Below are 23,540 nucleotides of genomic sequence, written 5' to 3' on the forward strand. Positions count from 1 at the left end.
TGCTAGTAAAGTTGTTTCCCCTTGTTGACTATTGTTTCCCTTTGTCAAGTAGTTGTAGCTACTTTTCTCCCTTGTTGAATACATTCAAAAAGTTTAGAAAGATGAAAAGTACTTAGTGCAAAGCCTAATTTCACAACTGGCATAGATTAAAACACTAGTATAAAAATGCAAGTTCTCGTAAGGTAAGAACTAGGTTAAAAAATTAATTAATAAATTACCTGACCTTAACCTACCATTCTGCATTTGAACAGTTTTTGATAGCTATGAGACTGAAACAAAAGATAATTTTTAAACAAAATATCATGAGGGTTTCTTAATTGATGTTTATTTGTAATTTTGCATTAGAATTTTGAGTAAGAGCTAGATAAAAGTGTCTTACACCTGCTCCATTTGTTTACCTTTGCTTGTGTTATGAAATAAAACTATCATTAGAAACTAGAAATCCCAAACCAAGTGTAACTAATAGATCTACAATTTTATGTTTAAATTGGTTTAACAATAATTAAAAAAAAATTATTTATGCTAAGTAGAAATGCTAATCACAATTAGTTTTGTAGGTATCAGAGGATTACAGAATTGAAGTAAGATACTGGTAGGCTGCCAAGTAAGTTGCTGGTAGGCTGCCAAGTAAGATACTGGTAGGCTGCCAAGTAAGATACTGGTAGGCTGCCAAGTAAGATACTGGTAGGCTGCCAAGTAAGATACTGGTAGGCTGCCAAGTAAGATACTGGTAGGCTGCCAAGTAAGATACTGGTAGGCTGCCAAGTAAGTTGCTGGTAGGCTGCCAAGTAAGATACTGGTAGGCTGCCAAGTAAGATACTGGTAGGCTGCCAAGTAAGATACTGGTAGGCTGCCAAGTAAGACACTGGTAGGCTGCCAAGTAAGATACTGGTAGGCTGCCAAGTAAGATACTGGTAGGCTGCCAAGTAAGTTGCTGGAATAAACCAAAACTTAGCTGCTATGCTAAAATGTGAGATTTAACAAACATTTTGTTAATAGAAACAAAACGTGGCCTAGAACATTTTGTACCAATAAATCTGTAAGATGTTCAATGTACAGTAGAAGGCCCTCAAGTTGTCATATAGAAATAGAGTCTGGACATTTTTTATGTGTTGCTGGCTTTAATGATGGAAGGGGTGAAAATCAGCTACAACATTTTTTATAGACAACCCCTTACACAAAGTCCCCCAAAAACTGTCAAATTTGCTTAGCAAAAGATAAGAGAAATTGTGTTAATGTGTTAAAATAAATAGATGCAGTTAGTACAGAGGCTTGACTAAATGGGATAAAAATGTAGGAAAGAGATTCTTGTTTTTCTTACTAAAATATCTTTTTAAAAAACTATTTTGAATCTTGTAATACTTTGACCAATGCATGCTGTATGTTGTAAAAATGTGACCAGTTAGCATGCACTGTATGGTGCTGATTTGACTAATTAACATGGAGTATCTTGTACAATATTGTGTTGACCTTATAGCACATGATGATGTTGTGATGTTTGTATATATTGTGATGTCTGAATGTTATGATATCTGTATATTGTGCAATGGATGTTGTGATGTCTGGATGTTTTTGTCTGTACATTTTGGCATGGATGTTGTGATGTCTGAATGTTGTGATGTCTGAATGTTGTGATGTCTGAATGTTGTGGATGTTTTGATGTTGTCTAAATATTATGTGTTTGCTGCAGGTCAGGTGCTGAAGATGATGTTTGGGAAAATGCTGTAGAGTCACCTCGACATTTGACCTTGGAAGAAGCTGTTGAGCTGCATGGTAGCTGGCAGAGACAGCACTCCAAAGAAAATCTGGCAGAAGCCGAAGACATGGAGTACACTAGGCTGGAGGCAGAGGATAGCTCTTCCACAGAGATAGAGGGTAGGCTATACAGCACTGTCTTTGTAAGTGCTCAAATCACATATCTAAATAAGCTGTGGGGAGTTGTCAAGTAATGTATTCTAAAGGTAGAGTGGTGACCTCTAAAGGTCAAGTGCTAGTCTAAATTTCTTGTTTGACTTCAGGTGAAGAGAGCAGCAGTTCAGATGAGGATGTGACAGAAGAAAGAACAGAGTCCTGCCACGTTGTCAAGTCTCCTCTCAGCCCAGTCTCCAAGATCTCTGCCAGCAAAGCCAGTTTTTTCTCTGAACCTCCCACTGTGGTCAGCCTTGACCCATGGAGCATGTTTTCCATGGGCAATAAAGCAGAGGTCAGCGGCAGCAAGAGAAACAAGTCTTCTGATAGGCAGTCAGTTAGCAGCCAGCGGTCAAGGAAAGACTCGTCCAGGTCTACAGATGTGTCTGCCAGTCTAGAGCTGGACCAGCGGTCAGATGATGGCTCACTGGATGAACTGGTGGAGGATTTGACAGGAGTCACTCCACCAGGGGGGAAGACAGGGGCGGTCGTATGTCATGGCCAGAACAACAATCACATAGGCCAGAAGAAGCCGGGAACTTGTAGTCAGAGTAGTGATGATGGTGATGTGTGCAGTGTAGAGGCAACAGCCAGGGACATGGAGCAAGCTGGGGAGGGGGATGACGAGCTGCTGGAGGGGGATGATGAGCTGGTGGACAAAGTCTCAGTGACTCTAGCCATGGAACAACTTTTGCGTGATCTTGACCAGAGACCGCAGTCCTCAGACAGCTCAGACTCTGGGGAAGTTTTCATTGAAGGCAGGCACAGCCCTAGCGCCAGCAAAGCTCGCAAGTTTAGGGTCAAGAGGCAGGTGAAACGACCAAAGCAGCGCCCCCTATCTAGGTCAAGTGAGAGTGAGGCAGGCAGAACAGACCCCACCACCACAGACAACTCTCAGCCTCACTCGTCTCGCAGCTCCAGCATTGAGCAACCTGTCTCACAGGCTACTGACATTCAGGCTGCTGGCATTCAGGCTACTGACATTCAGGCTGCTGACATTCAGGCTACTGACATTCAGGCTGCTGGCATTCAGGCTACTGACATTCAGGCTGCTGGCATTCAGGCTACTGACATTCAGGCTACTGACATTCAGGCTACTGACATTCAGGCTACTGACATTCAGGCTACTGACATTCAGGCTACTGACATTCAGGCTACTGACATTCAGGCTACTGACATTCCTGCTCCACACCAAGTGGCACTGGATAGCCAAGCAGACACAGAGGTCAATGCATCAGCTGGTCCACCCACAGCTTACCAGGTGAACACAGGTGAAGAGAGTCTCCAGCAGGTGTTGGACAGCATAGGCACACTGTCAGAGAACTCCGACATAGACGACATTGCCCTGAGCAACATTGATGACAGGTTTGTTACAGACAGAAGGAGGCCTCGACGCCGCAGGCAGAATGCTGACAACACCAGCTTCTCTATTTCAACCCCAAGTGGGACTGTCTCTTCTGTCAGCTCCCTAGAGATGGAAGATTTTGCTGGACACACACTTGGTGATGTCACAGCTGGACACACACTTGGTGATGAGATGAGCCCTGACCCTGATATGCTGAAAGAGTACACCACAGTGATGAGCTTAGCTTTAAGTGAATCTTTCTCTGATGGCAGCAATGAGGAGGTACAGCACAGCCCAGACACCAGTATCTACAGCACCCCAGATACCTGCAGGAATAAAATAGCCACATCTATTGCACCAGACCTTAGGGACTCTATGGCTAGTGACTTGTTTCTCTCTCCACTAGAGACTTTCACCCAGTCTCCACTCACAGTCCATCATGTTCATCCACCACCTCACAAAAATTTACCAGATAATCCACCACCTCACAAAAATTTACCAGATAATCCACCACCTCACAAAAATTTACCTGACAATCCACCACCTCACAAAAATTTACCCGCTGATCCACCACCTCACAAAAATTTACCTGACAATCCACCACCTCACAAAAATTTACCTGACAATCCACCACCTCACAAAAATTTACCTGACAATCCACCACCTCACAAAAATTTACCCGCTGATCCACCACCTCACAAAAATTTACCAGATAATCCACCACCTCACAAAAATTTACCAGATAATCCACCACCTCACAAAAATTTACCTGACAATCCACCACCTCACAAAAATTTACCTGACAATCCACCACCTCACAAAAATTTACCCGCTGATCCACCACCTCACAAAAATTTACCTGACAATCCACCACCTCACAAAAATTTACCTGACAATCCACCTCCAACAAAAGTAGTAAAACCCCAGAGAAAACTACCAGAACTTTCAAAATTGAAAGTGTCAGTAAGAAAACAAGAAGGTGGTTCGACTACTCACCTAAACAATCTAACTGACCACAGCAAACCTGCAGCTGACCACAGCAAACCTGCAGCTGACCACAGCAAACCTGCAGCTGACCACAGCAAACCTGCAGCTGACCACAGCAAACCTGCAGCTGACCACAGCAAACCTGCAGCTGACCACAGCAAACCTGCAGCTGACCACAGCAAACCTGCAGCTGACCACAGCAAACCTGCAGCTGACCACAGCAAACCTGCAGCTGACCACAGCAAACCTGCAGCTGACCACAGCAAACCTGCAGCTGACCACAGCAAACCTGCAGCTGACCACAGCAAACCTCCAGCCTACCCTAGCCCCTACAGTAAAGCCATATCGCCCCCAATCTTCAAACCCCCACATAAAACCAGAGTCCCCCTAGACAAGAGTAGACTTGTGCTGGGCTCCTCATCTGACAGAGCTGATTCAGATCTGGAAGAGAAGAAGAAAATATCTGCAGACGGCATTGTCATAGGCAGCTCCGTGAGTGATGACATCCCTTATGCAGATGAGAGTGAAGCAGAAGAGAAGTTCTATACCCCTGCAGCTGAGCTGAGCCACAGGCCACCCAAGTTTGCTCACACATCCAGCCAGCAGTCCAAGACTGAGCACTCAGCTCCCAGGGTCTTAAGTGCTCATCACATACGGGACATCCAAAAGGCCGAAGTGGAAAAAGCCAAACAATCCAGTGAGAGGGCCAAGGTGAAACTGTCAGGGGAGGTCAATGGCTCACACACTAAGGGACATAACAAAGAAAAAAATGTCAGGCAAGAGAAGCAGAGTGAGCTCCCCACTGACAGTGATGACAACAGACTGTCCTCCCTGCAGACTTCCAGCGCCACTGAAGCTGAGCAAGGTTCACTCAAGAAGAAAAAAAAGAAGGTAAAAACACCCAAGAAAAAAAAGAAAGATGTCAATGATAGCAGTGGGGAGAAGAAGAGGAGGTCCCTGTTGGCCTTGATTTTACCTGATAAACACAGCAGGAGGGGCAACCTGCCACAGGCCAGGTCAGCATCACAAGAGGACCTTGATGACATCACACCCACAGTAGAGAGTAAAAAAGATCTAGCCATTTGCTCCGTCTTCCATTCAGAGGCTTTAAACAAATCTAGGAGCAAGCCAGTGGCGGTGCAGGCGGTGGCAGGGAAATCTTTGGCACCCAAGTCATGTAGTAAGTCTGGAGTTCACTCATCTCATGCTTTGTTTTCTTACACATTCTCTTCTTAAATTTGTACGTATCACCTGTGACTTAACATGAAATGTGACAATAGGATTGTAAGTGTGACCAGTGACAATAGGATTGTGACATGTGACAATAAAATTGTAAGTGTGACATGTGACAATAAAATTGTAAGTGTGACATAGGACGAGGTCACCCAACCAGTGTTTACTTGTTACAGCTGATGAACTCTCTGACTCGGATGAGAGCCATTTATCTTTCTCTACTCTACAGAAAAGACAGGTAGCTATTTCAATTAGCCAATTTTTTATTATAGATGGCTGTTTTTGCAGCCAACCCAACTTTTGTTGTCAAATCTGTGATGTCATACCAACCTTTTTCTTTAAGAGAGAAGATTTAGATGAGCGTGTAGCTCGCAGGCTGCGCAAGCTACAGCTGAAAGAACACAGGCAGGCGCAGCAGAAGAGGCTGAGGATGGCACAAGAGATCCAGCGTCAACTAGAGGAGGTGGAGGTCAGGCAGAGAGAGCTGGAGGAGAGGGGGATCACTGTGGAGAAGGCTTTAAGAGGAGATGGGCCAGGTCAGAGTTTCTCTACTTGATTAACATATATATATATATATACATACCATTTGTATATACTAGTGTGCCCTTCCCGCGCATTGCTCCTGGGTTAGAAGAAAGTCTGATGAAATATTTTAAGAGGGGTTCATCAATGTGTTACCAATCCTATACTCTTAGACGTTGGATCTTGTTTTTTTTTCTCAGAAACCTCCCTAGGAGTATTCTCAACAACTTCCAAAGTTTCATACTGATTGGATGTGAGGTGTAGTAATGCAAAGAAGTCAAACAAACGCACACACATACTTTCATGTTTATATATATAGATATATACTAGCCGTCCCAGCTTTTGAAAAACCTATCTGTTAAGGACCATCACTTGTATGTTTATTAAGCACCATATACCTGGCATTACTTTTCCAATTACATGTCTGTATGCAAATCTAGATGTTTGAGAAAATCATGCATAAACCTAAATCTAACTGTAAATTTAACCCAATCACATCGGAAACAGAAACGCAAATTGCAAACACAAATGCAAACACGATTGCAAACGTAAACGTAAACCCTAACCCACACCACAACCTCAACCATGAATATAGACTAAAACATAAACCAACTTTTACCACAACCTCAACCACTCTTAAATTAAGAAATAAGGTCTTTAGTAGTAATAAAATTAATAATACTTAGTCAACAATACAACTTTTGAGGTCTTTAAAAAAAAGTAAATATAAAAGTAAGTATAACTTTTGTGCTGAGTAATGCATTTAGTTTAATTTTTGGTGTGTTGTTGGCACTTAACGTCAATTAAATTGTTGAGTTTTAAAATGGAAATTGTTTTTGAAAATGATCACCATTGAATTGAGTTTGCTATTCATCCACTTTGATTTTAGCACATAAAGGAACACTTTAAGAATGTGTGCTGATTGTGTGTCAGTCATTCCTTCCGTCATCACTATAGCTTTTGGAATCATAAAAGTGAACAACACATGATATGCTTTTTACTTGCATTGCAGTGTCTTATTATAAATATTTGGTTAGGGTTTATTTATATAACGACTTAAATTTTTTGTATAGTTGCCACTGTTTTTACTTTTTTGCATAACATGAAGACAATATTTAATACACGCACATTGCCAAAACATATTAAATGGATCAATGTCAAACAATATTTCTGCTTAGATTCTTAGAAAAATTTGATACATTTTAATAACAGGAGGGTAAAAAAAAAAATTACTTAATATGTTTAATGATTATGCCAAGGGAGGTAATTTTAAAGAAATTAAACTCGCGCTAATTAAAAAAATGTGACCGCGAATTCCGTGGACGTCCAAGAGGACATTATTGTTGGAACATTATAATTAGCATGGATTGATAAAGGGCAATATGGTAGTTAAAATACTGATATTTTAAATACTGCTATTTATTTATTTTATTCACTGAATGTACTGTTTACTAGACTGTGAGCACTATGCGTTCATGTTTGCATTTAAGTTGTGTTTATGTTATGCGTTAGCGTTTGTGTTTTTGTTTGTTTGTTGTTTTTTTTTTTGCATTTGTGTTTGCGTTTGCATTGTTTGTGTTTGCGTTTTCTTTTGTGTTTGTGTTTAAATAAGTTTTTCTTTTGTGTTTGTGTGTTGCGTTTGTGTTTGTTTTCATTTGTGTTTGTTTGCATTTGTGTTTGCATAGTTTTTGTGTTTGCATTGTGTTTGTGTTTTCATTTGTGTTTGCATTTGTGTTTATGTTTTCTTTTGTGTTTGTGTTTAAATTAGTTTTTCCTTTGTGTTTGTGTAAGTGTTGCGTTTGTGTTTATTTTCATTTGTGTTTGTTTGCATTTGTGTTTGCATTGTGTTTGTGTTTTCGTTTGTGTTTGCATTTGTGTTTATGTTTTCTTTTATGTTTTGTTTTGTTTTGTTCCATAGTTAGTACATCTAAAAAGATTCACTGTGGGGGAGCACTGTTATGCGCTAGAATATATATATATATATATATATATATATATATATATATATATATATATATATATATATATATATATATATATATATATATATATATATATATATATATATATATATTCTTAATTGTATGAACCATATGCCAGACCTTTTGTTTGATTATGAAATTATTATGTTATCTATTCCAGATGGAGACAGTGTTGATGAAAGTCAGCTGATGAGTGAATGGTTTTCTTTGGTGCATGAGAAGAATGCTCTGCTGAGATATGAATCTGAGCTTAATGTCAGGTGAGTTATCTTTTCCTGTCCTTATGTAGATCACATGATCTCCCCTTGTTTAGCCTATAGAGCTACACATCTCTAATTCCAGAGCTAAAGAGCTAGAGCTTGAGGACAGACAGGCCAGACTTGAACATGATTTTAGAGAAAGACTGAGACAACCTGGTAAGTCACAATAATTAAATCCAGTGAAAAGTGTTAGATAATTCAATCCTGTACAAGAATCGGATAATTAAATCCCGTGAAAAGTGTTAGATAATTAAATCCTGTACAATAATCGGATAATTAAATCCAGTGAAAAGTGTTGGATAATTCAATCCTGTACAAGAATTGGATAATTAAATCCTGTGAAAAGCAGGGATGTGACTTTTCCCCTTTTTAGCTGAAATCCAATTGTTACGTTTCAGCAGCTATTTTCAATTTTGCAAATTTTTTTACTTAGTTTTAAAAATTAGGGAAAAAAAACAAAAATCACCTTTACCAGAAAAAGCCCACATGTGCATTCTACATATTCCAATTTAAAATTAAGTTGAGTACCTCAGTACTTGGATCAAAGGGACAATTAAATATGCATATTTCTTTTCAATTGGACGATTGTGCTAGGTATGATTGTGCTAGATTAAGATTAAATGTAGATCTATTTAGAGATTCAGAATTTCAGCAAATTTCCCAATTATTCAGTACGCACATTTTTTAGTCAAAATTTTCTACTGATATTTTCAGTTAAATGTTTTTCAAAATCACGGAAATGGGGAAAAATAAAAATTACGTCACAGCCAATCTCAAATAGCTATGTTCCTGCAAAATGTATGTCATAAGCCTACAGATTTAATACGGATTTTTTTTTAATAAGGGGTCTTCCACAAAAAATGTCACACTCGTACGGGGGTGGGGGGGTGTTCAGATAGAATGATGTCATACTTTTGTATTTTAAAAAAGTAATGCTGTTTGAAACTGAATTGTAGCTGCTATTTAGCGTTTTAGAACATTTTTTAATCAGTTGTACTAGAAATTGATTATGTGTTGGTCAAGCTCAGTCATTTTTTACAAAAAATATTTAAAGATGTTTAAAAATAATTCAATATTGAGGAGGATGGGCGGTTTTTGGCTGAGGTGTAATGTCATTGTAGGGGTGGGAGTCTGGCTTTTTTGACGTTTGAGAGGGGAGAGGTAAAAATTGTCCAAAACAAAAAGTGTGACGTCATGACCCCTTACAATCAACAGCTATTCAAAAAGCATAAATAACTGGCTTGGCTATCAAAGTGGTAAATTTGGTTCAAATATCAGACCTTTTTTGATTTCAGCTAATCTGGTCAATTTTCATTTTTTCATCACATGAGCCAAATCTTTCAAATTACGATTAATCTAAATCAGATTCTTTACAGCTGAAGACTTACAGTTTTACCTTGCCAATCTTTAAACGAATATAAGGTCTAATTTAATTGAAAACAAGAGTAGAACTAGACTAGATTAGTACAGTTTAAATTAGCTAAATGTTTTAAAAAAATTGATGCCACTTTTGTTACATTAAAAAAATTTTTTTTTTGAAAGTTATTTATAAGGTAAACATTAAATTGCAATTCAAGATTTTCAGTGTTATTTTAGAGTAACATAAACTTCTTTAATTAAAATATTAAACAATTAATTAGTATTGTAACGGTTTGAAACTGCTTTAACTGTGATAAAAAATAGATAAAACATATGGAGTTCTTGTGGGAAAAAATTTCCTATTTTTTTTTCATGGTCTGGTCACATCCCTGGAAAAGTTAACTTACTTTCTTTAAAAATTTAGCCAAACATTTTTGAAAATGGAAGTCAGGAATCTGTGTGAATATCAGGCACAATGGGTTGTGGTAGTAAGGTCTAGAGTTTTTGATATACTAGCATTCTGTATAACTTTCTCTTCTTGTGCCTGGGTCAAATAGCCAATGGAGGTCTTCAGGATGAAAGCAAGAGTGAGTTGCCCCTTCCCACTTGTTTGTGTTCAGTTCAAGCATTGCTTTCTTTACAACTCGGAATGCTTTTTTTTTTCTCCAAACATTGACACAAAGGCTTCACATTCTTACATATTAAAATGTTCATTCTTTTGAAAATAATGAAAACGTTTTGAACCCAATTTTGTATGATATGAAGATCAAAGGAATGTGCAGCTTTATCATTTGATGTTTATTGCTAACTTTTTCTTCTAATAATCTTCCCTATTTATTCCCATTTGTTCTTCTCCCCCCCCCCCCCCCCCCTTTTTTTTTCTAAGCCAATTGATTAGTTAAGTTTTTTTTTAGCCAAGCTGCATGACAAACATTAAACCATTGAAATTTGATTTAACACAACTCTTTTAATGCTTAGAAAAACATCTAAAACAAGAGCGCTATTGAAATGTCCATTTGAATTAGAGGTCAGAACATCTTATTACAATTGGCCAAATATAAAAACATCATTCTGTTTTTCTTCCTTTTCTGAAATATTTTGTTTTAGCTCCTATTGTTTCCAATACAGAACTACAAATTTAATGTAGTACTTATATATAAAATTTCGTCCAATCTAGCTTTAACTGTAAGCAAGTTATCATGTTCACACCCACACATACAGACAGAGAGACATTGACAAAATTGCTAAAGTATGTTTTTCTGACTCAGTAAAACAGAGATTTGTGAAAATCTTGATTTTGATTTTTTGCACAATTACAATACTTTCTCTATACTTTGTATACGAGAAAATTAAAATGGCAGAACTAGTTCATGTGATTTTAAAGAAATAGGTTTTATTTAAATATTTAATTTTTATCTTCAAAGTTGTGAGAACATAGTTTTCAGAAGATAGATCACTGAGTTCCTGTACAGCCAATCAATGAAAAAAGTGAAACATCAGGTTATAACTTAGGCTTAAAGAAAATGAATAGAAATGCAGGCTTAACTTAAAAATTATTTTTAAGCTCTCTGGATTTGTAACTTTTTAAAATTGATTCTAAAACACATGTTAATTTATGCATTATTTGTATTTTCAGGCTAGCGTTTTTTTTTTAAATAATATTTCTCGAAGTCCGCTTACAACAAGTTTTTTTTATCCATGTCCCAATAATTATAGAACCCTATTAGTCAAACTCAGTTGCCTCCATTAATAATGCAACTAATGCCACAGATTATGTCACTAATTAATGATAAAACTAGGGATGATTTTCTCCCAGCATGATTTGCAAAGAGACATGACTTTGTTATCTTGAAGTTTTCAAAGATTCTCCATGCACAGCAAAAGGTGCAGTAGTTAGCTGGAAGTTGACTGCTTGGTCTATTTGCATGCCTTTTTTTATATAGAGTGCATGTTTTAGAGCTTTAGATGGGAGTGTCAGATTTATAGATGGGAGTGTCAGCTATAGATGGGAGTGTCAGAGCTATAGATGGGAGTGTCAGCTATAGATGGGAGTGTCAGAGCTATAGATGGGAGTGTCAGAGCTATAGATGGGAGTGTCATAGCTTTAGATGGGAGTGTTAGAGCTATAGATGGGAGTGTCAGAGCTATAGATGGGAGTGTCAGCTATAGATGGGAGTGTCAGATCTATAGATGGGAGTGTCAGCTATAAATGGGAGTGTCAGAGCTATAGATGGGAGTGTCAGAGCTATAGATGGGAGTGTCAGAGCTATAGATGGGAGTGTCAGCTATAGATGGGAGTGTCAGCTATAGATGGGAGTGTCAGCTATAGATGGGAGTGTCAGAGCTATAGATGGGAGTGTCAGAGCTTTAGATGGGAGTGTCAGAGCTATAGATGGGAGTGTCAGAGCTATAGATGGGAGTGTCAGCTATAGATGGGAGTGTCAGAGCTATAGATGGGAGTGTCAGAGCTATAGATGGGAGTGTCAGAGCTATAGATGGGAGTGTCAGCTATAGATGGGAGTGTCAGAGCTATAGATGGGAGTGTCAGAGCTATAGATGGGAGTGTTAGAGCTATAGATGGGAGTGTCAGAGCTATAGATGGGAGTGTCAGAGCTATAGATGGGAGTGTCAGCTATAGATGGGAGTGTCAGAGCTATAGATGGGAGTGTCAGAGCTATAGATGGGAGTGTCAGAGCTATAGTTGGGAGTGTCAGCTATAGATGGGAGTGTCAGAGCTATAGATGGGAGTGTCAGAGCTATAGATGGGAGTGTTAGCTATAGATGGGAGTGTCAGGATTATAGATGGGAGTGTTAGCTATAAATGGGAGTGTCAGAGCTATAGATGGGAGTGTCAGAGCTATAGATGGGAGTGTCAGAGCTATAGATGGGAGTGTTAGCTATAAATGGGAGTGTCAGCTATAGATGGGAGTGTCAGAGCTATAGTTGGGAGTGTCAGAGCTATAGATGGGAGTGTCAGCTATAGATGGGAGTGTCAGAGCTATAGTTGGGAGTGTCAGAGCGATAGATGGGAGTGTCAGAGCTATAGATAGGAGTGTCAGCTATAGATGGGAGTGTCAGAGCTATAGATGGGAGTGTCAGAGCTATAGATGGGAGTGTCAGAGCTATAGATGGGAGTGTCAGAGCTATAGATGAGAGTGTTAGCTATAAATGGGAGTGTCAGCTATAGATGGGAGTGTCAGCTATAGATGGGAGTGTCAGAGCTATAGATGGGAGTGTCAGAGCTATAGATGGGCGTGTTAGCTATAAATAGGAGTGCCAGCTATAGATGGGAGTGTCAGAGCTATAGATGGGAGTGTCAGCTATAGATGGGAGTGTCAGAGCGATAGATGGGAGTGTCAGAGCTATAGATGGGAGTTTCAGAGCTATAGATAGGAGTGTCAGCTATAAATGGGAGTGTCAGCTATAGATGGGAGTGTCAGAGCTATAGATGGGAGTGTCAGCTATAGATGGGAGTGTCAGAGCCATAGATGGGAGTTTCAGAGCTATAGATAGGAGTGTCAGCTATAGATGGGAGTGTCAGAGCTATAGATGGGAGTGTCAGCTATAGATGGGAGTGTCAGAGCTATAGATGGGAGTGTCAGCTATAGATGGGAGTGTCAGAGCTATAGATGGGAGTGTCAGAGCTATAGTTGGGAGTGTCAGAGCTATAGATGGGAGTGTCAGAGCTATAGATGGGAGTGTCAGCTATAGATGGGAGTGTCAGAGCTATAGATGGGAGTGTCAGCTATAGATGGGAGTGTCAGAGCTATAGATGGGAGTGTCAGAGCTATAGATGGGAGTGTCAGAGCTATAGATGGGAGTGTCAGAGCTATAGATGGGAGTGTCAGAGTTATAGATGGGAGTGTTAGCTATAGATGGGAGTGTTAGCTATAGATGGGAGTGTCAGCTATAGATGGGAGTGTCAGAGCTATAGATGGGAGTGTCAGAGCTATAGATGGGAGTGTTAGAGCTATAGATGGGAGTGTCAGAGCTATAGATGGGCGTGTCAGCTATAGATGGGAGTGTCAGCTATAGATGGGAGTGTCAGCTATAGATGGGAGTGTCAGAGCTATAGATGGGAGTGTCAGCTATAGATGGGAGTGTCAGAGCTATAGATGGGAGTGTCAGCTATAGATGGGAGTGTCAGAGTTATAGATGGGAGTGTTAGCTATAGATGGGAGTGTCAGCTATAGATGGGAGTGTCAGAGCTATAGATGGGAGTGTTAGAGCTATAGATGGGAGTGTCAGAGCTATAGATGGGAGTGTCAGAGCTATAGATGGGCGTGTCAGCTATAGATGGGAGTGTCAGCTATAGATGGGAGTGTCAGCTATAGATTGGCGTGTCAGCTATAGATGGGAGTGTCAGCTATAGATGGGAGTGTCAGCTATAGATGGGAGTGTCAGATCTATAGATGGGAGTGTCAGCTATAGATGGGAGTGTCAGAGCTTTAGATGGGAGTGTCAGAGCTATAGATGGGAGTGTCAGAGCTATAGATGGGAGTGTCAGAGATATAGATGGGAGTGTCAGAGCTATAGATGGGAGTGTCAGCTATAGATGGGAGTGTCAGAGCTATAGATGGTAGTGTCAGAGCTATAGATGGGAGTGTCAGAGCTATAGATGGGAGTGTCAGCTACAGATGGGAGTGTTAGAGCTATAGATGGGAGTGTCAGAGCTATAGATGGGAGTGTCAGCTATAGATGGGAGTGTTAGAGCTATAGATGGGAGTGTCAGAGCTATAGATGGGAGTGTCAGCTATAGATGGGAGTGTCAGGATTATAGATGGGAGTGTTAGCTACAGATGGGAGTGTTAGAGCTATAGATGGGAGTGTCAGAGCTATAGATGGGAGTGTCAGCTATAGATGGGAGTGTTAGAGCTATAGATGGGAGTGTCAGAGCTATAGATGGGAGTGTCAGCTATAGATGGGAGTGTCAGAGCTATAGATGGGAGTGTCAGCTACAGATGGGAGTGTTAGAGCTATAGATGGGAGTGTCAGAGCTATAGATGGGAGTGTCAGAGCTATAGATGGGAGTGTCAGCTATAGATGGGAGTGTCAGAGCTATAGATGGGAGTGTCGGCTACAGATGGGAGTGTTAGAGCTATAGATGGGAGTGTCAGCTATAGATGGGAGTGTCAGAGCTATAGATGGGAGTGTCAGAGCTATAGATGGGAGTGTCAGCTATAGATGGGAGTGTCAGAGCTTTAGATGGGAGTGTTAGAGCTATAGATGGGAGTGTCAGAGCTATAGATGGGAGTGTTAGAGCTATAGATGGGAGTGTCAGAGCTATAGATGGGAGTGTCAGAGCTTTAGATGGGAGTGTCAGAGCTATAGATGGGAGTGTTAGAGCTATAGATGGGAGTGTCAGAGCTATAGATGGGAGTGTCAGAGCTTTAGATGGGAGTGTCAGGATTATAGATGGGAGTGTCAGAGCTATAGATGGGAGTGTCAGAGCTATAGATGGGAGTGTCAGAGCTTTAGATGGGAGTGTCAGGATTATAGATGGGAGTGTCAGAGCTATAGATGGGAGTGTCAGAGCTATAGATGGGAGTGTCAGCTATAGATGGGAGTGATAGAAGCAAGTGTATCTCAGTTTGTCTAACTGGCCTCTTAACATGTTTTAGTCAACATTTAAAGACATTATCTTTACTTATTTATATGTTAGTCTATGAAACAGTAATTAACATCACATAATACTTATGATAAAAATAAGAAGTTTACAGTATACCTGCAAATGCTTCCTTTAACTTTGCTGAAATGTGAATGAGCATTATCAACTTTTTAAAAACTTGTATGTAGAAGGCAGCAAGACAGACAGTGACCTAGTTGTGGAGGGAAGCTTGCTGGATGAACTGCTGGATGTCGTAGAGCAGAGGAATACATTGGTGGCTATGTTAGAGGAGGACAGGCTCAGGTAGTTGGGGGAGGGTAGGAGGCTCAGGTAGTTGGGGGAGGGTAGGAGACTCAGGTAGTTGGGGGAGGGTAGGAGGCTCTGGTAGTTGGGGGAGGGTAGGAGGCTCTGGTAGTTGGGGGAGGGTAGGAGGCTCAGGTAGTTGGGGGAGGGTAGGAGGCTCAGGTAGTTGGGGGAGGGTAGGAGGCTCTGGTAGTTGGGGGAGGGTAGGAGGCTCAGGTAGTTGGGGGAGGACAGGCTCAGGTAGTTGGGGGAGGGTAGGAGGCTCAGGTAGTTGGGGGAGGGTAGGAGGCTCAGGTAGTTGGGGGAGGCTCAGGTAGTTGGGGGAGGGTGGGAGGCTCAGGTAGTTGGGGGAGGGTAGGAGGCTCAGGTAGTTGGGGGAGGGTAGGAGGCTCAGGTAGTTGGGGGAGGGTAGGAGGCTCAGGTAGTTGGGGGAGGGTAGGAGGCTCAGGTAGTTGGGGGAGGGTAGGAGGCTCAGGTAGTTGGGGGAGGGTAGGAGGCTCTGGTAGTTGGGGGAGGGTAGGAGGCTCAGGTAGTTGGGGGAGGGTAGGAGGCTCAGGTAGTTGGGGGAGGCTCAGGTAGTTGGGGGAGGGTAGGAGGCTCAGGTAGTTGGGGGAGGGTAGGAGGCTCAGGTAGTTGGGGGAGGCTCAGGTAGTTGGGGGAGGGTAGGAGGCTCAGGTAGTTGGGGGAGGGTAGGAGGCTCAGGTAGTTGGGGGAGGGTAGGAGGCTCAGGTAGTTGGGGGAGGGTAGGAGGCTCAGGTAGTTGGGGGAGGGTAGGAGGCTCAGGTAGTTGGGGGAGGGTAGGAGGCTCAGGTAGTTGGGGGAGGGTAGGAGGCTCAGGTAGTTGGGGAAGGGTAGGAGGCTCAGGTAGTTGGGGGAGGGTGGGAGGCTCAGGTAGTTGGGGGAGGGTGGGAGGCTCAGGTAGTTGGGGGAGGCTCAGGTAGTTGGGGGAGGGTGGGAGGCTCTGGTAGTTGGGGGAGGGTAGGAGGCTCAGGTAGTTGGGGGAGGGTGGGAGGCTCAGGTAGTTGGGGGAGGGTAGGAGGCTCAGGTAGTTGGGGGAGGGTGGGAGGCTCAGGTAGTTGGGGGAGGCTCAGGTAGTTGGGGGAGGGTAGGAGGCTCAGGTAGTTGGGGGAGGGTAGGAGGCTCAGGTAGTTGGGGGAGGGTAGGAGGCTCAGGTAGTTGGGGGAGGGTAGGAGGCTCAGGTAGTTGGGGGAGGGTAGGAGGCTCAGGTAGTTGGGGGAGGACAGGCTCAGGTAGTTGGGGGAGGGTAGGAGGCTCAGGTAGTTGGGGGAGGGTAGGAGGCTCAGGTAGTTGGGGGAGGGTAGGAGGCTCAGGTAGTTGGGGGAGGCTCAGGTAGTTGGGGGAGGGTGGGAGGCTCAGGTAGTTGGGGGAGGGTGGGAGGCTCAGGTAGTTGGGGGAGGGTAGGAGGCTCAGGTAGTTGGGGGAGGGTGGGAGGCTCAGGTAGTTGGGGGAGGGTAGGAGGCTCAGGTAGTTGGGGGAGGGTAGGAGGCTCTGGTAGTTGGGGGAGGGTAGGAGGCTCAGGTAGTTGGGGGAGGGTAGGAGGCTCAGGTAGTTGGGGGAGGCTCAGGTAGTTGGGGGAGGGTAGGAGGCTCAGGTAGTTGGGGGAGGGTAGGAGGCTCAGGTAGTTGGGGGAGGGTGGGAGGCTCAGGTAGTTGGGGGAGGCTCAGGTAGTTGGGGGAGGGTAGGAGGCTCAGGTAGTTGGGGGAGGGTAGGAGGCTCAGGTAGTTGGGGGAGGGTAGGAGGCTCAGGTAGTTGGGGGAGGGTAGGAGGCTCAGGTAGTTGGGGGAGGGTAGGAGGCTCAGGTAGTTGGGGGAGGCTCTGGTAGTTGGGGGAGGGTAGGAGGCTCAGGTAGTTGGGGGAGGGTAGGAGGCTCAGGTAGTTGGGGGAGGGTGGGAGGCTCAGGTAGTTGGGGGAGGGTAGGAGGCTCTGGTAGTTGGGGGAGGGTAGGAGGCTCAGGTAGTTGGGGGAGGGTAGGAGGCTCAGGTAGTTGGGGGAGGGTAGGAGGCTCTGGTAGTTGGGGGAGGGTAGGAGGCTCAGGTAGTTGGGGGAGGGTAGGAGGCTCAGGTAGTTGGGGGAGGGTAGGAGGCTCAGGTAGTTGGGGGAGGGTAGGAGGCTCAGGTAGTTGGGGGAGGGTAGGAGGCTCAGGTAGTTGGGGGAGGGTAGGAGGCTCAGGTAGTTGGGGGAGGGTAGGAGGCTCAGGTAGTTGGGGGAGGGTAGGAGGCTCAGGTAGTTGGGGGAGGGTAGGAGGCTCAGGTAGTTGGGGGAGGGTAGGAGGCTCAGGTAGTTGGGGGAGGGTAGGAGGCTCAGGTAGTTGGGGGAGGGTAGGAGGCTCAGGTAGTTGGGGGAGGGTAGGAGGCTCAGGTAGTTGGGGGAGGGTAGGAGGCTCAGGTAGTTGGGGGAGGCTCAGGTAGTTGGGGGAGGGTGGGAGGCTCAGGTAGTTGGGGGAGGGTGGGAGGCTCAGGTAGTTGGGGGAGGGTAGGAGGCTCGGGTAGTTGGGGGAGGGTAGGAGGCTCAGGTAGTTGGGGGAGGGTAGGAGGCTCAGGTAGTTGGGGGAGGCTCAGGTAGTTGGGGGAGGGTAGGAGGCTCAGGTAGTTGGGGGAGGGTAGGAGGCTCAGGTAGTTGGGGGAGGGTAGGAGGCTCAGGTAGTTGGGGGAGGGTAGGAGGCTCAGGTAGTTGGGGGAGGGTAGGAGGCTCAGGTAGTTGGGGGAGGGTAGGAGGCTCAGGTAGTTGGGGGAGGGTAGGAGGCTCAGGTAGTTGGGGGAGGGTAGGAGGCTCAGGTAGTTGGGGGAGGGTAGGAGGCTCAGGTAGTTGGGGGAGGGTAGGAGGCTCAGGTAGTTGGGGGAGGGTAGGAGGCTCAGGTAGTTGGGGGAGGGTAGGAGGCTCAGGTAGTTGGGGGAGGCTCAGGTAGTTGGGGGAGGGTGGGAGGCTCAGGTAGTTGGGGGAGGGTGGGAGGCTCAGGTAGTTGGGGGAGGGTAGGAGGCTCGGGTAGTTGGGGGAGGGTAGGAGGCTCAGGTAGTTGGGGGAGGGTAGGAGGCTCAGGTAGTTGGGGGAGGCTCAGGTAGTTGGGGGAGGGTAGGAGGCTCAGGTAGTTGGGGGAGGCTCAGGTAGTTGGGGGAGGGTAGGAGGCTCAGGTAGTTGGGGGAGGCTCAGGTAGTTGGGGGAGGGTGGGAGGCTCAGGTAGTTGGGGGAGGGTAGGAGGCTCAGGTAGTTGGGGGAGGGTGGGAGGCTCAGGTAGTTGGGGGAGGCTCAGGTAGTTGGGGGAGGGTAGGAGGCTCTGGTAGTTGGGGGAGGGTAGGAGGCTCAGGTAGTTGGGGGAGGGTAGGAGGCTCAGGTAGTTGGGGGAGGGTAGGAGGCTCAGGTAGTTGGGGGAGGGTAGGAGGCTCAGGTAGTTGGGGGAGGGTAGGAGGCTCAGGTAGTTGGGGGAGGGTAGGAGGCTCAGGTAGTTGGGGGAGGGTAGGAGGCTCAGGTAGTTGGGGGAGGGTAGGAGGCTCAGGTAGTTGGGGGAGGGTAGGAGGCTCAGGTAGTTGGGGGAGGGTAGGAGGCTCAGGTAGTTGGGGGAGGGTAGGAGGCTCAGGTAGTTGGGGGAGGCTCAGGTAGTTGGGGGAGGGTGGGAGGCTCAGGTAGTTGGGGGAGGGTGGGAGGCTCAGGTAGTTGGGGGAGGGTGGGAGGCTCAGGTAGTTGGGGGAGGCTCAGGTAGTTGGGGGAGGGTGGGAGGCTCAGGTAGTTGGGGGAGGGTAGGAGGCTCAGGTAGTTGGGGGAGGGTAGGAGGGCTCAGGTAGTTGGGGGAGGACAGACTCAGGTAGTTGGGGGAGGGTAGGAGGCTCAGGTAGTTGGGGGAGGGTAGGAGGCTCAGGTAGTTGGGGGAGGGTAGGAGGCTCAGGTAGTTGGGGGAGGGTAGGAGGCTCAGGTAGTTGGGGGAGGGTAGGAGGGCTCAGGTAGTTGGGGGAGGGTGGGAGGCTCAGGTAGTTGGGGGAGGGTAGGAGGGCTCAGGTAGTTGGGGGAGGGTGGGAGGCTCAGGTAGTTGGGGGAGGCTCAGGTAGTTGGGGGAGGGTAGGAGGCTCAGGTAGTTGGGGGAGGGTAGGAGGCTCAGGTAGTTGGGGGAGGGTAGGAGGCTCAGGTAGTTGGGGGAGGGTAGGAGGCTCAGGTAGTTGGGGGAGGGTAGGAGGCTCAGGTAGTTGGGGGAGGGTAGGAGGCTCAGGTAGTTGGGGGAGGGTGGGAGGCTCAGGTAGTTGGGGGAGGGTAGGAGGCTCAGGTAGTTGGGGGAGGGTAGGAGGCTCAGGTAGTTGGGGGAGGGTAGGAGGCTCAGGTAGTTGGGGGAGGGTAGGAGGCTCAGGTAGTTGGGGGAGGGTAGGAGGCTCAGGTAGTTGGGGGAGGGTAGGAGGGCTCAGGTAGTTGGGGGAGGACAGACTCAGGTAGTTGGGGGAGGGTAGGAGGCTCAGGTAGTTGGGGGAGGGTGGGAGGCTCAGGTAGTTGGGGGAGGGTAGGAGGCTCAGGTAGTTGGGGGAGGGTAGGAGGCTCAGGTAGTTGGGGGAGGGTAGGAGGGCTCAGGTAGTTGGGGGAGGGTAGGAGGCTCAGGTAGTTGGGGGAGGGTAGGAGGCTCAGGTAGTTGGGGGAGGGTAGGAGGCTCAGGTAGTTGGGGGAGGGTAGGAGGCTCAGGTAGTTGGGGGAGGGTGGGAGGCTCAGGTAGTTGGGGGAGGGTGGGAGGCTCAGGTAGTTGGGGGAGGGTGGGAGGCTCAGGTAGTTGGGGGAGGCTCAGGTAGTTGGGGGAGGGTGGGAGGCTCAGGTAGTTGGGGGAGGGTAGGAGGCTCAGGTAGTTGGGGGAGGGTAGGAGGGCTCAGGTAGTTGGGGGAGGGTAGGAGGCTCAGGTAGTTGGGGGAGGGTAGGAGGCTCAGGTAGTTGGGGGAGGGTAGGAGGCTCTGGTAGTTGGGGGAGGGTAGGAGGCTCAGGTAGTTGGGGGAGGGTAGGAGGCTCTGGTAGTTGGGGGAGGGTGGGAGGCTCAGGTAGTTGGGGGAGGGTAGGAGGCTCTGGTAGTTGGGGGAGGGTAGGAGGCTCAGGTAGTTGGGGGAGGGTAGGAGGCTCAGGTAGTTGGGGGAGGGTAGGAGGCTCAGGTAGTTGGGGGAGGGTAGGAGGCTCAGGTAGTTGGGGGAGGGTAGGAGGCTCAGGTAGTTGGGGGAGGGTGGGAGGCTCAGGTAGTTGGGGGAGGGTGGGAGGCTCAGGTAGTTGGGGGAGGGTAGGAGGCTCAGGTAGTTGGGGGAGGGTAGGAGGCTCTGGTAGTTGGGGGAGGGTAGGAGGCTCAGGTAGTTGGGGGAGGGTAGGAGGCTCAGGTAGTTGGGGGAGGGTAGGAGGCTCAGGTAGTTGGGGGAGGCTCAGGTAGTTGGGGGAGGACAGGCTCAGGTAGTTGGGGGAGGACAGGCTCAGGTAGTTGGGGGAGGGTAGGAGGCTCAGGTAGTTGGGGGAGGCTCAGGTAGTTGGGGGAGGGTAGGAGGCTCAGGTAGTTGGGGGAGGGTAGGAGGCTCAGGTAGTTGGGGGAGGGTAGGAGGCTCAGGTAGTTGGGGGAGGCTCAGGTAGTTGGGGGAGGGTGGGAGGCTCAGGTAGTTGGGGGAGGGTAGGAGGCTCAGGTAGTTGGGGGAGGGTAGGAGGCTCAGGTAGTTGGGGGAGGGTAGGAGGCTCAGGTAGTTGGGGGAGGGTGGGAGGCTCAGGTAGTTGGGGGAGGGTGGGAGGCTCAGGTAGTTGGGGGAGGGTAGGAGGCTCAGGTAGTTGGGGGAGGGTAGGAGGCTCTGGTAGTTGGGGGAGGGTAGGAGGCTCAGGTAGTTGGGGGAGGGTAGGAGGCTCAGGTAGTTGGGGGAGGGTAGGAGGCTCAGGTAGTTGGGGGAGGCTCAGGTAGTTGGGGGAGGACAGGCTCAGGTAGTTGGGGGAGGACAGGCTCAGGTAGTTGGGGGAGGGTAGGAGGCTCAGGTAGTTGGGGGAGGCTCAGGTAGTTGGGGGAGGGTAGGAGGCTCAGGTAGCTGGGGGAGGGTAGGAGGCTCAGGTAGTTGGGGGAGGGTAGGAGGCTCAGGTAGTTGGGGGAGGGTAGGAGGCTCAGGTAGTTGGGGGAGGGTAGGAGGCTCAGGTAGTTGGGGGAGGGTGGGAGGCTCAGGTAGTTGGGGGAGGGTAGGAGGCTCAGGTAGTTGGGGGAGGGTAGGAGGCTCAGGTAGTTGGGGGAGGGTAGGAGGGCTCAGGTAGTTGGGGGAGGACAGACTCAGGTAGTTGGGGGAGGGTAGGAGGCTCAGGTAGTTGGGGGAGGGTGGGAGGCTCAGGTAGTTGGGGGAGGGTAGGAGGCTCAGGTAGTTGGGGGAGGGTAGGAGGCTCAGGTAGTTGGGGGAGGGTGGGAGGCTCAGGTAGTTGGGGGAGGGTAGGAGGCTCAGGTAGTTGGGGGAGGGTAGGAGGCTCAGGTAGTTGGGGGAGGGTAGGAGGCTCAGGTAGTTGGGGGAGGGTAGGAGGCTCAGGTAGTTGGGGGAGGGTGGGAGTACACATGTTGTCATATTCTTAATTAGATTTTTTGTTCTATGGCTTAAATGGCTGTTGTATTTTTAAAAGTTTTGTAGAACACTAATAAAAAGTTTTTATTGACATGTTGTAATGTGTCCATTATGTTTTGCTTTTCTGGTTTCAGGGAGCAAAAGGAAGACACAGAACTCAAGACTATCATGGCACAGAAAGGATTTTTATTGTCTCCCCTCAGCTATGACACTAGACATGAGCGGAAAAAACTCATTGATTCTACTTCACCTGTTCCACTTTGATCTTTGTCACAAATTTAGTTGCTTCTACTGCCTCAACATGTTGCTAAAGCTATAAGATATACTGCTTGAGTTGTTGCAATACAATATACTGCTTGCATTGTCACAATAAGAAATACTGCTTGAATTGTCACATCTCAAGTTCTTCCAGGCTTGCAAACAGTGCATTCCACCAATGATGTAGCATGAGTTAGTTGACTGCACATCAAGCAATCTTTGTTTAGTACACCCCAACACACTACTAAATCTTTGACCGCCCATTCACACCAAGACTGACAAGTTACAAAAATTGAAATGTACTCTCCTTATGCAATATGTATGTATGTATATGATCAAATTCTTGTGCAATGTTATGCAGCCATTCTAATGTCATGTATGTACAGGTAGACCTGCCTACATGCAATTGGTGGATCTACATTTCTGTGCTAATACATGTCCAACACACTAAGACCAACAATCTCGTTTTATTTAATCAAGTTTTAACTCCACTAACAGCCCATATGTGACACTACAACTGACATGTATTTGTGAGCAATAGATCTAATCAGAATCTCACTGTGACAAACTATCTCAGTATAATATGCATCTGGCCTATATGAGCTAGTGTTGTGTTGTCCAGTCCATGAGCTAGTGTTGTTTTGTCCAGTCCATGAGCTAGTGTTGTTGTAAACTAGTCACTGGTAGAACTGTAGCACAATATATCTCTCACCATGGGCATCCCTGCCTGAATGTAATTTATGTATTCAGTTCTCCACTATTTATATGTGAGTTAATTTTTTTAATGTGTAGGTTTGGAGATTTGTTTTTGTAAATTTACAGTGGGTCGCACGTTTTCCTTACAGTTACAGCTACTCAACACTGAAAGTTTGGGCAGTTCCCCCTATTTGAGAGGTGGTTCAAGTCTTACAGAAGGCTGGAAAAAATGGTACTAGACTACATATCCACTAGAGAAACTGCTAGTTTTGTCAGTTGCTTCCCACTGACTGCATCCATTTGTATGTTGGTTTAAAGCAGGGGTCTCCAAACTACGGCCCGCGGGCCGGATGCGGCCCGCGATGTCCTCTCATCCGGCCCGCGGCAATCTTTTTGTCCATGGAAAAAACTTTTGTTGGTGATGGCTTAGGAACTTTGCCCAGAAAAATCAAAGACATGCCTGGAAGAAACTGGCCCCCGAACTGAAATTTGATTGCTAATGCGGCCCTCGGACTAAAAAGTTTGGAGACCCCTGGTTTAAAG

The 23,540-nt window shown here is 46.4% G+C and overlaps 1 protein-coding gene across 7 annotated transcripts in view; it reads left to right on the plus strand.

Annotated features, from left to right (window-relative positions):
- Window positions 1-23,132, plus strand: part of LOC131939525 (protein-methionine sulfoxide oxidase mical3a) — a 64,740-nt gene extending 41,608 nt beyond the window's left edge. For 6 of the 7 annotated variants that reach the window (XM_059297868.1, XM_059297867.1, XM_059297864.1 and 3 more), the window contains 9 exons: window positions 1,691-1,875; window positions 2,019-5,420; window positions 5,650-5,711; window positions 5,817-6,009; window positions 8,138-8,237; window positions 8,320-8,393; window positions 10,154-10,183; window positions 15,393-15,507; window positions 22,178-23,132. In XM_059297868.1, coding sequence (XP_059153851.1) covers window positions 1,691-1,875; window positions 2,019-5,420; window positions 5,650-5,711; window positions 5,817-6,009; window positions 8,138-8,237; window positions 8,320-8,393; window positions 10,154-10,183; window positions 15,393-15,507; window positions 22,178-22,307 — 4,291 coding nt within the window. In that variant the 3' untranslated portion in view covers window positions 22,308-23,132. The remainder of the gene's footprint in view (window positions 1-1,690; window positions 1,876-2,018; window positions 5,421-5,649; window positions 5,712-5,816; window positions 6,010-8,137; window positions 8,238-8,319; window positions 8,394-10,153; window positions 10,184-15,392; window positions 15,508-22,177) is intronic. The other variant, XM_059297869.1, reaches the window with a different exon arrangement.
- Window positions 23,133-23,540: the final 408 nt, after the last annotated feature.

Source organism: Physella acuta, unplaced genomic scaffold, assembly GCF_028476545.2.
Source record: "Physella acuta isolate Inbredline_101_S28 unplaced genomic scaffold, ASM2847654v3 ptg000283l, whole genome shotgun sequence".
NCBI classification, from domain to species: domain Eukaryota; kingdom Metazoa; phylum Mollusca; class Gastropoda; family Physidae; genus Physella; species Physella acuta.